Source organism: Pristis pectinata, chromosome 1 (assembly GCF_009764475.1).
Source record: "Pristis pectinata isolate sPriPec2 chromosome 1, sPriPec2.1.pri, whole genome shotgun sequence".
Lineage (NCBI taxonomy): Eukaryota > Metazoa > Chordata > Chondrichthyes > Rhinopristiformes > Pristidae > Pristis > Pristis pectinata.
In genome coordinates, this window is record NC_067405.1 from 69,067,229 (window position 1) to 69,076,371 (window position 9,143).

Genomic DNA, 9,143 nt, shown 5'->3' on the forward strand with positions numbered 1-9,143 from the left:
GTAAGCCGTCGCTTCCAGGAGTTTTATTTGAATCAAAGGAACAGACGGAGCCAGTCAGCTCCTCCAGGGTCAGTGCTGGTCCAGACTCCCACACTTGCTGTCATCTAAGACCTCCGGGATAGAGGACAGGAAGTTCTGGGAGGCTGTGCTGTCTGTGGCCTTTTTCTCATACAGACTGGCATAGAAGGATCTGCAGATCCTTAATATGTCTGTCTGCGAGGATGTTACTGACCCATCCTCTTCCTTAAGGCTGTGGATGACAGAGCTCCCCCTGTGCACCTTTTGGAAGAAGAAACGTGAGCACGTCTCATCCTGCTCCATGGAGCGGACCCTGGATCAGAAGATGATCTTGGAGAATTCAGAGGCATGGAGCTGGGCTTGCCAGCTCTTTGCCTTTCTGAGTTCCTCCCTCACATCCACCCCCCCGACTGCAGAAGGAGAAGTTGCTGCAGGTCTGTCTGGAGTTGGCACAGTTCCCTCTGACTCTGTCTTGCTTCCTGGACCCTCCTGCGGGTGAAGAACCTCTTGATGTTCTCCTTTGTCACTTCCGACCAGTGCACAGAGGAGTCAAAGAGGGTTTCACGGTTCTCCAACCTGCATAATCCCTCTTTAGTTCCTCAATGCTCTCTGGGGTCAGCAGCTTGACGTTCAACTTCCACGTCCCCTTGCCTGCCTTCTGGACCCCTGTAGGTGACAGGAGGCCTGAAGGAGACGGTGGTCAGAGAAGAACACCGGCATGACGTCAGTGGATCTTGCCGTGATTGGCTCTGATACGAAGAGGAAGTCGATCCGGGACCAGGTGTGTTGCGGCTGTGCTCCACCTGCAGGGGTGCTGAAGGCGTCGCGCAACTTGGCATCCTTTACCGTTTCCATCAGGAATCTAGATGTGCTGTCCAGTCTGCTGTCGGCACTGCCGGATCGTCCAGCCGCAATATGATGCAGTTGAAGTCCCTGGCCAGAACGCTGCCTCCAGGTGATGCCTTCCAGATTCCACCACACTCTGCCTAAAAATGTTTCTCCTCCTATCATTACTAATTCCCTCCTCCTTTAATTTATACCTGTCACCTCTGGTCCTCTACCCTTCCATCAGGGACAGTCTTCTACTAACCCCTCATTAGTTACATCGTTCTATCAGATCTCTATCTGTGTCCAGTCCTGGTCAAGCATTACATGAAGGTTTTGGAGGCTTTGGAGAGGATGCAGAGGTTCATCAGGATTCTGCCTGGATTGGAGAGTACTAGCAATAATGAGCCCGCTTTCGCTGGAGTGTAGGAGGCGGAGGTGCGACCTGATAGAAGTATATAAAATCATGAGAGGCATAGATATGGTTCACAGTCAGTGTTTTTTCCCAGGGTGAAAATGTCAAGTGGTGGAGGGCATAGGTTTAAGGTGAGAGGGAGAAAGTTTAAAGGAGATTTCTGGTGATAGCTGCCTGGAATGTGCAGCCAGGGGAAGTGATAGAAGGAGATACAAGTGCAACGTTAAAGAAGATTGTAGACAGCCATTGAGCCAGGTGTCTCGTAGCAAAGCGGGTGGATGTTGGCCAGAAAACTGAAAACAGCTGGAGTTCCAGTTAGTCCCACTGATCAAAATTACATTGAGGTGTTACAATGGCATCAGCGCTGGGACAACTATAGGGACTCAGATTCAAAGATCGGAAATACAGCTTTAAAATGTACCTGCAGCTTAAAGTAGGAAAGTGAAGTTACAGCAGAGGAGGATTGTGACACAGCACAAGAAGGCAACAATGAACATGCAGAATCAGTGTGTTATTGGAAAATGTTTTTTCTATATAAATGTGTGGCTTGTGGTTGGAAAAATAGGAAGATCATCTCATTGGGAAAGGGGAAGGAGGTTTCCAGGGATACAAATGTACAGGTCAACAAACATGGATGGCACCGTGACACAGCTGGTAGGACTGCCCCTCCCAGCTCCAGAGACCCAGGTTCAATCCCGACCTCGGGTGCTGTCTGTGTGGAGTTTGCACGTTTTCCCTGTGACTGTGTGGGTTTCCCCCAAGAACTCAGCTTTAGTCCCACATCTCAAATGTGTGCCAGTTGGTAGGTTAATTTGCCAATTAAATCACCCGTCGTGTGTAACTGAGTGGGAAGATCTGGGTGATGTTGATGGGAACGTGGAGAGAGTAAAAAGTAAGATTGGGGTAGGATTGGTTGCAAAAAAATGGGTGCTTGTTGGTCAGTGCAGTCGTGGTGGGCCGAAGGGTCTTTTCCACACTGTATCTCCATGACTCTATCTAAATTGGTAAATTGGTTTATTACTGTCACATGTACCGAGGTACAGTGGAAAACCTGTCTTGCGTACCGTCCACACATATCAATTCATTACACAGTGCATTGAAGTAGTATGAGGTATAAAACAATAAAGGGTGTTATGGTACAGAGAAAGCGCAGTGCAGGTTGACAGTAAGGTGCAAGGTCACAACGAGGTAGATTGTGAGATCAAGAACCCATCTTATCGTATTAGGGAATCAATTAATAGTCTTATATCAGTGGGCTAGAAGCTCTCCTTGAGCTCGGTGGTACGTGCTTTCAGTGGTTCATATGGGAAGTCACAAGGCAAACCCAGGTTGATTTCTAGAGGGATACCTTTGAAAGGGAGGGAAAGCATGGTAAATTTGTACAGAATCATCCTTAAATTATGGACACTAGGTGACCTATTACAGAAAGTCATACAGAGACTAAAGAGAGTGCAAAATTGATTTATTTCATCAGAAAAGATTGAACAGGCTGGGACTCTGTAGTGAAAAACAGACTTGGGGGTGACTTCATGTCTTCATGGTTTTGAATGGATTTGATCAAGAAGATTTCCACATGTCAGCAAGACCGGAATTGGGGGCCGTAGAATAGTCACCAATAATTCCAAAAGGGAATTCTGAAGGAGCGGCTTTAGGGGGAGTGGTTTCAGTGTGGGCACATCATCTTCGAGGGGAGTAGAGAGTCCCACAAGAGGAAAGGAACAGAGTGACGTGTACAGCGGAGGCTCTACTGTACGCCTCCATGAACCAAATGGACTGAATGGCCTGTTTCTGTGCTGCAGATACTTTGTAATTCTTTGCATTTGCCTGTTTTGGGTCCACCGAGCTGTCTTCACTGTCAGTTTTCCCAGGATTCAAGGTTCTTGCCTCAGTTCACCCACAGTGTGAGCGCTGATGTGTCCTCCCAGAATGCATCACCAGCTTCAAAAGGGATGGGAACGGGGAGAAATCAATGGAGAGGGCGCAATTCTATTTGCAAGTTTGCATTCCCAGAACCGCAAATCTTAATCTTCTTAATTTTACAGGAATTTCTAACCAGTCCCTTGTGTTTTTGATACTGTAGATGCTGGAATCTGGAGCAAAAGGCAAGCTGCTGGGTCAACTCAGTGGGTCAAGCAGCAATGTTTTTTATTATTCATTCAAGGGATGTAAGCTTCAAAGGCTGAGCCAGCATTTAATTGCCCATCCCTAATTGCCCTTGAGAAGGTGGTGGTGAGCTGCCTTCTTGAACCGCTGGATTCTTTGATGTGTGGGTAGATGAACAATGTTGTTAGGGAGTCAGTTCCTTGATTTTGACCCAGTGACGATAAGGGAACGGCGATATATTTCCAAGTCAAAATGGTGAGTGGCTTGGAGGGAATCTTTAAATCTATGAACAGTGTCTTGTGTTCTCCTCCCACTCCATTGTCTTGTTTTGCCTCTAATTGCAGTGGACACAGCTTGGTTTTGACCCTCACAAAGTCCAAGCATCCATGGGATGGAACTATCCAGAATTTAACTATCGATGATTCATAGTGCCTTCCCTGGAATTGATTCAAAGTTCTTACGTCATCCCTCTCCTCCCCCAACCTGTCCTTACCCCTGGTTCTAGCAATCACCTTGTGAAGTGTATGTTTAAGAAGCCGCAGACTAGCACACTCGACCACAGGGCTGCAATCCCTGGAGAGGAGTTCTGGAAGTGTTTATCATTGATGTGCTTGATGATGGTTGTCACAGCTACCATGGTTTCCTCACAGCAGGGCTGGATCTGCTCCTCTGGGAGTAGGAAATGATACGTCCCATTGTCTCGAAGCTCAAACAAGTAGGAAAAGTTGATCCCGAGATCAGCTGCCCAGTCGCAAGAGGTGCCAGCAGCATAATCTGTGAAACAGGACAACATTCCAACAGAGTCAAGTGTATCCACATTGTCCTTACCCCCGTGCTAGTCCTTCCAGAGGGACCAGTGCAAGGTTTTCCATTGTTCTTATTTGTCCTCTTTTCTGCTCTTCATCCACTAAAGGTGATAACTCTGAATGTGCCCAATGCTGCCGCACCCAGTCATAGCATGGAAACAGGCCATTTGGCCCATCATGTCCACACTGACCAGTGGGCTCCGATCTGTATTAACAGCAACAAACAATCTGCTGGAGGAATTTGGAATTGGAATTGGAATATTATTGTCACATGTACCGAGGCATACTTAAAAATTTTGTCTTGCATACTGTTCATTATACAGTGCATTGAGGAAGTACAGGGTAAAACAATAACAGAATGCAGAATAAAGTGTAACAGCTACAGAGAATGTGCAGTGCAGGTAGACAATAAAGTGCAAAGTCATAACGAGGAAGATTGTGAGGTCAAGAGCGTCTTATCGTAACTCAGCGGGTCAAGCAGCATCTGGTGGAAAGGGTGAGGATCTTCAAGTAGTTGGGTGTCAACATCTCAGAAAATCTATCCTGGGCCCAAAGTATTGATGCAATCATGAAGAAGGCACACCAGTGGCTGTACTTCGTTAGGATTTTGAGGAGATTCGGTATGTCACCAAAGACTCTCACAGATTTCTATAGATGTACGGTGGGGAGCATTCTGACTGGTTGCATCACAGCCTGGTACAGAGCCTCCAATGCACAAGATCACAAGAGGCTGCAGAGGACTGCAGACTCAGCCAGCTCCATCACGGGCACAACCCTCCCCACCTTCTTAAAAGATGGTGCCAGACCATGGCCAGTTATTGCAAGCTGCTCTCTGTAATCCTGAAGGTTACTTCTATTATAATTGTTCTGCTCTTTTAAATCTAAATTCTATGTCTCTAAGAATTATTAACAATGTTCTTTTAAACCTTCTTACAGGCTTAGCAGTCTTCCAACTTCCAGGAGTGACTGATCTACAGGCCTGACTCCCGGTCCCACGTGGGGACGGCCAGCGAGGACAGACCATGGCCAGGACAGGTCTGTCCATGTGGAAGCCTGCACAGGGTGAAGAGCCGATCCCCTACCGTCGAGACCCAAATCCAGGACCCAACTGGGGCAGCTGACGCAGAGACCCGGCACTGAGCACCTACTGGAGTACTGACCAGCAGGAGTGCCCGACACTGACCCCCAAGTCCCGACCTACCCGGAGGCCCGACCATCGGAGGCAGCAGGGGCTGAGTCCCGAGGCCTGGTCCGATGCGAGGCTCCTGCTGCCTTAGAGGTACCAATTTCACCTGTCCTCGCACCAGCCTCTATCCCACCCTCAGTCCCCCCCACCCCAGTACTACGATACATGGGCGACCTTTCCTCTTCCCTTTCAGTCCTGATGCAGGGTCTCAATCTGAAACATCGACTTACACCTTTTGCTTCCACAGATGCTGCCTAACCCACTGAGTTCTTGTTGCGTTCTGTTTTTTGTTCCAGATTTCGGCACCTGAATCTCTTTTGTCTTCACAGCTGAGGCCAAAAGTACAGTTTAAATTCAGTGCGCTAGCCCCATCTAGAGGGGAATGTTTTACTCAGCAATCAGCATTTGCCCTGGCAGTTTGTGAGTGAAGTTCATGAGGCAGCTCATGATGTACAGACAGGCATGGAGAGTAAACTTGTGAAAAATTACACATGGATTGAATCACAGTGAAAGTCTTAGAGCCATACAGCATAGAAACAGGACCTTTGGCCCATCATGTGCATACTGACCATCAATTACCATTCCATACTCAGAGTCATATAGTAATATGGCACAGAAATAGGCCCTTCAGCCCAACTAATCCATCTCGACCAAGATAATTCTCTTACCCTTTGCCCTAAGCCTATGCCCTCTGATTACAGACATCTCTGTTATATTCATTCAAGGGACATGGGCTCAACAGGCTGAGTCAGCATTTAATTGCCTAGTTGCATCTGAGAAGTGTTGGTGAGCTGCCTTCTTGAACCACTGCAGTCTTTGAACTGTGAGGGAGGGAGTTCCAGGATTTTGACCCAGCGACGGTGAAGGAACGGCGATATATCTCCAAGTCAGGATGGTGTGTGGCCTGGAGGGCAACTTCCCACGCTTTTGCTGTCCTTGTCCTTCTAGCTGGTAGAGGTCATGGGTTTGCAAGGTGCTGTCCAAGGAGTCTTGGTGAGTTGCTGCAGTGCAGCCTGTAGATGGGACAAACTGCTGCTGTGCATTGGTGGTGGAGTGAGTGAATGGTTGTGGATAGCGTGCCTAGGAAGCCGCCAGCCACATCCTTTATGGTGGCGAGATTCTTGAGTGTCGTTGAAGCTGCACTCAGCCAGGTATCCGTTATGGAGAAGAGTTTCCTGCTATCTACCCTATCCATACCCCTCATGACTTTGTGAACCTGTATCAGGCTCCTCTTGAGCTTCCTGACTCACTCACCTTGCTGGGAGCCAGTGCAGCAGTTGACTCCGGCTCAGCAGTGAATCAGACTGGGACAACAGGACACAGTTGCAGCAGCAATCTGCTCGGAAGACGATGTGTGCTGTGCTTATCGTCGATCTGAAACCAGTGCGTTGTCTCTGCCCTCCCTATCTGTGGGACCTGCCCCACCACCAGCTGAGATCACCCTCGTCTTCTTGCTCCAGCGTTCCACGACCTGTCCTCATTTCACTGTCGGTGGCTGAGCCTTCACATCCACAGCCAGGCTCCGGAATTCCTGACCTAAATATCCCAGCCTTCTTCTCACTGTCTTCCTTTATAGAGTCATAAAGCACACAAACAGGACCTTCGGCCCACTATGTCCATGCTGACCATCAAGTCCCATTGACCAGCATTTGGTCTGCGGCCTATTAAGCCTTGATGATATAAGTGCTCATCCAGACACTTCCGAAATGCTGTGACAGTCTCTACGTCCACCATCTTCTCAGGCAGTGCGTTCAGATTCCAACCACCCTCTGGGTGAGGGAGTTCTTCCCCAGATCCCGCTGGACCTCTTACACTTCACCTTAAACCTATGGCCTCTGGTCTTAGACACCTCAGCCTTGGTTCTTCTAGCCTTGTCCCTCCCAGTAATGGATATCAACATAGTTTGTCTCCTTGTGATGAAATCTATTGAATAAAACTTTGGTTCTGCGTATGTTGGAGGTTCCACACATCTTGTTGCTTCTTGGCTGATTGCACAACCTTCCGCTAACCCTTTCCTCCCTGCCTTTTATTCTAGATGTTGTGGCTTGGAGAAAATGCTGCTCGTACAAGATGTTGGTGATGCTGCATTTGGAATATTGTGTTCAGTTTTGTTCGCCCTGCTATGGGAAAAATGACATTAAGCTGAAAAGAGTGCAGAGGAGATTTACGAGGGTGTTGCCAGGACTCAAAAGTGACTGAGTTATGAAGGAAGGTTGAGCAGGCTGGACTTTTTTATTGGATGGTAGGAGAATGAGGGGTGATCTTACAGAGGAGAACAAAATCATGAGGGGCATAGATAGGGTCAATGCACATAGTCTTGTTCTCAGGGTTGGGGAATCAAGAACTAGAGGGCATAGGTTTAAGGTGAGAGGGGAAAGATTTAAAGGGAACACGAGGGGCAACTTCTTCACCCAGAGGTGGTCAGTATATGGAATGAGCTGACAGAAGAAGTGTTTGAGGCAGGTACATTAACAACATTTAAAAGGTACTTGGACAGGTATATGGCTAGGAAAGGTTTAGAGGGATATTGGCCAAACGCAGGCAAATGGAACTAGCTCAGATGGATATCTTGGTCAGCATGGACCAGTTGGGCTGAAGGGCCTGTTTCCATGCTGTATGACTCCATGACTCTAAATATTCATTGTTGTTCAGCATCAGGGTCAACTCCAGGGCTCAGGGCTATTGATGATCTCCTCCCATGGCCACCTGCCTGTTATTTTATGCCAGTTTGACCACTCACTCCATAGTCAGTATATTCTGACACTCAAGCAACATCCAGCACCCATGAGGAGATGGTGGGATGGCACTGCAAGTGCCAGTATTGAGGAGGTGGAGGAGAGAAGGTCGTCGAGGTGTAGAATCATAAACCTTTGGAGGTGGCTGGGTGAGTGAATAAGGCAATTTCGAAAGTGTGTGGAATACTTGGCTTTACAAATAGCTATATGTACAAGGAAGGCCCACCAAGTCTCCAGATCATCAGCTGGGCCCCAGCTTGAGCACTGTATCTAAGATGCCTGCTTTTAAGTGAGATGTTGTTCTGAAGCCCTATCTGCTCTTTCAGGGAGCCGTAAGTGATACATGAAATAGACACTCTGCACTTTTCCTAACAACATAAAGTTACATCAGAGGACAATTTTCAAACTTTTATGACTTTATTTATGTAGAGTATTTTATGGCAGACGTATAAATAAAACTTTATTGTTTGGATAATCACAAGCAATAAATCAAGTTGATATTTTGAACCAAGTTTCCTGGCACTTGCCATGGTCTGAAGGTTGGAGGGAAATTTGATGGCAACATCAAAGCCAGTTCAACATCAAATAGTGACAACCCAACAGGGTTCACTGTTCCCCAACACACTCCCAAAATGTTCGCTGGATCCCAAAGCAAAGTTGGGATAATGGACATTTGGGAACTTGGTACTTTTCCATTAGAATGAAAAACTTTTATTTATGTTGTAGTTTTCAACACCTTCTTAAGAATTTCCCAAGTTCTTTACAGCCACTGAGTACTTTTGAATTGTAGCCTCTGTTGTAATATATGAAATGAATTCCCAGTTTGTGTACAGCAACCTCCCATAAGCAACAATGAATCAATCAGCTGCTGATATTAACTGAGGATGAATAATGACTGGGATGTAATGACTAGAGTAACTCCCCCAACCTTCTGATTGGTGCCACAAGATGTTATAAACAAACTTTAGAGGGCAGACTATAACATCCCATCTGAAAGATGTCACTGTAGCACTTCCAGTGAGCATCAACCTAAAATGCAGTGTCTGAAGTATTCC

At 47.1% G+C, this 9,143-nt stretch overlaps 1 protein-coding gene across 1 annotated transcript in view; it reads right to left on the bottom strand.

Annotated features, from left to right (window-relative positions):
• The window catches only part of LOC127567552 (carboxypeptidase O-like), an 83,411-nt gene extending 78,027 nt beyond the window's left edge, over positions 1-5,384 (bottom strand). The window contains exons 1-2 of the mRNA XM_052010612.1: positions 5,369-5,384; positions 3,874-4,135 (exon numbers count right to left, since the gene is read on the bottom strand). Of these exons, the coding sequence (XP_051866572.1) occupies positions 3,874-4,135; positions 5,369-5,384 (278 nt within the window). The remainder of the gene's footprint in view (positions 1-3,873; positions 4,136-5,368) is intronic.
• Positions 5,385-9,143: the final 3,759 nt, after the last annotated feature.